The 2,212-nt window shown below is 40.2% G+C and overlaps 1 protein-coding gene across 1 annotated transcript; it reads left to right on the plus strand.

Annotated features, from left to right (window-relative positions):
* Positions 1-389: 389 nt before the first annotated feature.
* LOC150023220 (uncharacterized) lies at positions 390-1,673 on the plus strand. Its single transcript, XM_090297766.1, has one exon. The coding sequence runs from the start codon at positions 390-392 to the stop codon at positions 1,671-1,673; it is 1,284 nt and encodes a 427-aa protein (XP_090153892.1).
* The last annotated feature ends 539 nt before the right edge of the window (positions 1,674-2,212 follow it).

Raw genomic sequence — 2,212 nt, forward strand, 5'->3', positions numbered from 1 at the left:
AACTTTCCTCATTTTTCTTAAAGTAAAATGTCTTCTCATTCCGCAAAGGCTATGGAAAGTGATATGAAGTCCATAAAATATCCCTTTTGAAACAACTTGCAAAGGATATTCAATTAATTTCCTATAGACAATTGGAGAATGAATCTAAAATCAATGAATTGACTAGAGCAAAGGAAGAGAAATCTCAAAATTTAAAAAAATCACACACTCATACATCTCACTCTAAAGATAATGAGTCTCTAGTGGAGGAAAGCCTTAGAATCAATGATTACTACCAACCACCCCCTAGAAGAACTAGGCAAAGAGAGCAAGAGAATCCAAGGGAGGTTAGGGTAGACCTACCTCATTTCCATGGTAAGGAAAACGTAGAAGTGTACCTAGATTGGAAGATGAAGGTAGATCAACTTTTTGCTTGCCATAAGGTAAGTGAAGAGAGGAAAGTGTCCTTAGCCACCCTTAGCTTTCAAGGAAATGCCATGTATTGGTGGACCTCTCTAGTGAGAGAAAGACGTCTTCATAGGGAGCCTCCCATTGAATATTGGAATGACCTTAGGGGAGCCCTAAGACGTCGACATATACCCTCCTACTACCATAGGGAGTTAATGGACAAGCTCCAAAGACTCCAACAAAAGAATATGAGTGTAGAGGAGTATAGGCAGAAAATGGAGCTCTACATGATGAGAGCATCTATTAGAGAAGAAGAGGACACCACCATAGCAAGATTCCTTAGTGGCCTCTCTCTTGAGATAAGAGATAGGGTTGAACTCCTTCCCTACCAAGACTTGAATGACTTGGTTCAACTTTGCATTAAAGTTGAACAAAAAAATTTGCGCAAAACTTCAAGTCAAAGGGTGGGTTCATACTCCAACTTTTATCCCAAGAAAGACTATAAAAGGGAAGGTAACACATCTAGAGAGAAACCAAAGGAAACTACCAAGCCCTTAGCAAAAGATGCCTCCACCCCACCCATCCGAACTAGGGACGTCAAGTGCTTTAAGTGCTTTGGGAGAGGGCATGTGCAAGCACAATGCCCAAACAAAAGATCTTTGTTCTTAAAAGGTGTAGACGAGTACACTAGTGGTGAGGATGAGCCAAGTGAGAGAGAGGAAGGGGGAGAGGATGAGATGGTAGCTCCATTAGAAGGAAAATTGTTAATGATTAGGAGAACCCTCAACAATCAACCTAGCACATCCATAGAAACACAAAGGGAGAACATCTTTCATACAAGATGTAATGTTTTAGAAAATATATGTTCCCTCATTGTGGATAGTGGATCTAGTTGCAATTGTTGTAGTGCTAGGATGGTTGATAAGCTCAATCTACAAGTAGTTCCTCATCACAAACCTTACAAACTACAATGGATCAATGAAAATGGGGAACTAAGTGTAGATAAGCAAGTGGAAATCAAGTTTTCCATAGGAAACTACAAAGACAAGGTTTTATGTGATGTAGTACCTATGGAAGTTTGCCATATCTTATTAGGGAGACCATGGCAATTTGATAAGAAAACCTTGCATGATGGTCTCACTAACGAGATTTCCTTCACCCATAAGCATAGGAAGTTTGTACTTAGTCCTTTACCACATTCTCAAGTGGTAAAAGACCAAATACAAATGAAACATAAGAGGGATGAGGAAAAAAAAAAGAGCGCAAGAAAAAGAGAAAATCCTTAGGGATAGAAAGGCGTGGGAGAAGAGTGTTCCTTCCCACGAGGTTGCTCAACAAGAAAAGCCTTTTGAAAACATCTTGGAAAATTTACTTCTTGTTGAACAACCTAGCTTAATCTTTTGTAAGGGAACACTTGCATGCACTGCCACAAGTAATGAACCTATGAGTCTACCTCCTCAAGTGGAAAATCTTTTGAGTGAATTTGAATATATATTCTCTAATGAGGGACCCAATGGACTCCCTCCCATTAGAGGTATAGAACATCAAATTGACTTAATTCCGGGGGCAAGCCTACCAACTAGGCCCGCTTATAGAACTAACCCCGAGGAAACCAAGGAGATAGAGTCACAAGTTCAAGACTTGTTGGAGAAGGGTTGGGTTCAAAAGAGCCTCAGCCCTTGTGTTGTACCTGTCTTGTTGTTGCCAAAAAAAGACGGAAAATGGCGTATGTGTTGTGATTGTAGAGCAATCAACAACATCACCATCAAGTATAGGCATCCAATCCCAAGGCTTGATGACATGCTTGATGAGTTACATGGGTCAA

The sequence above is a fragment of the Phaseolus vulgaris genome, chromosome 11 (genome assembly GCF_051622355.1).
Source record: "Phaseolus vulgaris cultivar YP4 chromosome 11, ASM5162235v1, whole genome shotgun sequence".
NCBI classification, from domain to species: domain Eukaryota; kingdom Viridiplantae; phylum Streptophyta; class Magnoliopsida; order Fabales; family Fabaceae; genus Phaseolus; species Phaseolus vulgaris.

Bases quoted from the DNA above. Each gene is read 5' to 3' on its own strand.
- LOC150023220 (XM_090297766.1), top strand. From the start codon at position 390: ATGAAGGTAGATCAACTTTTTGCTTGCCATAAGGTAAGTGAAGAGAGG.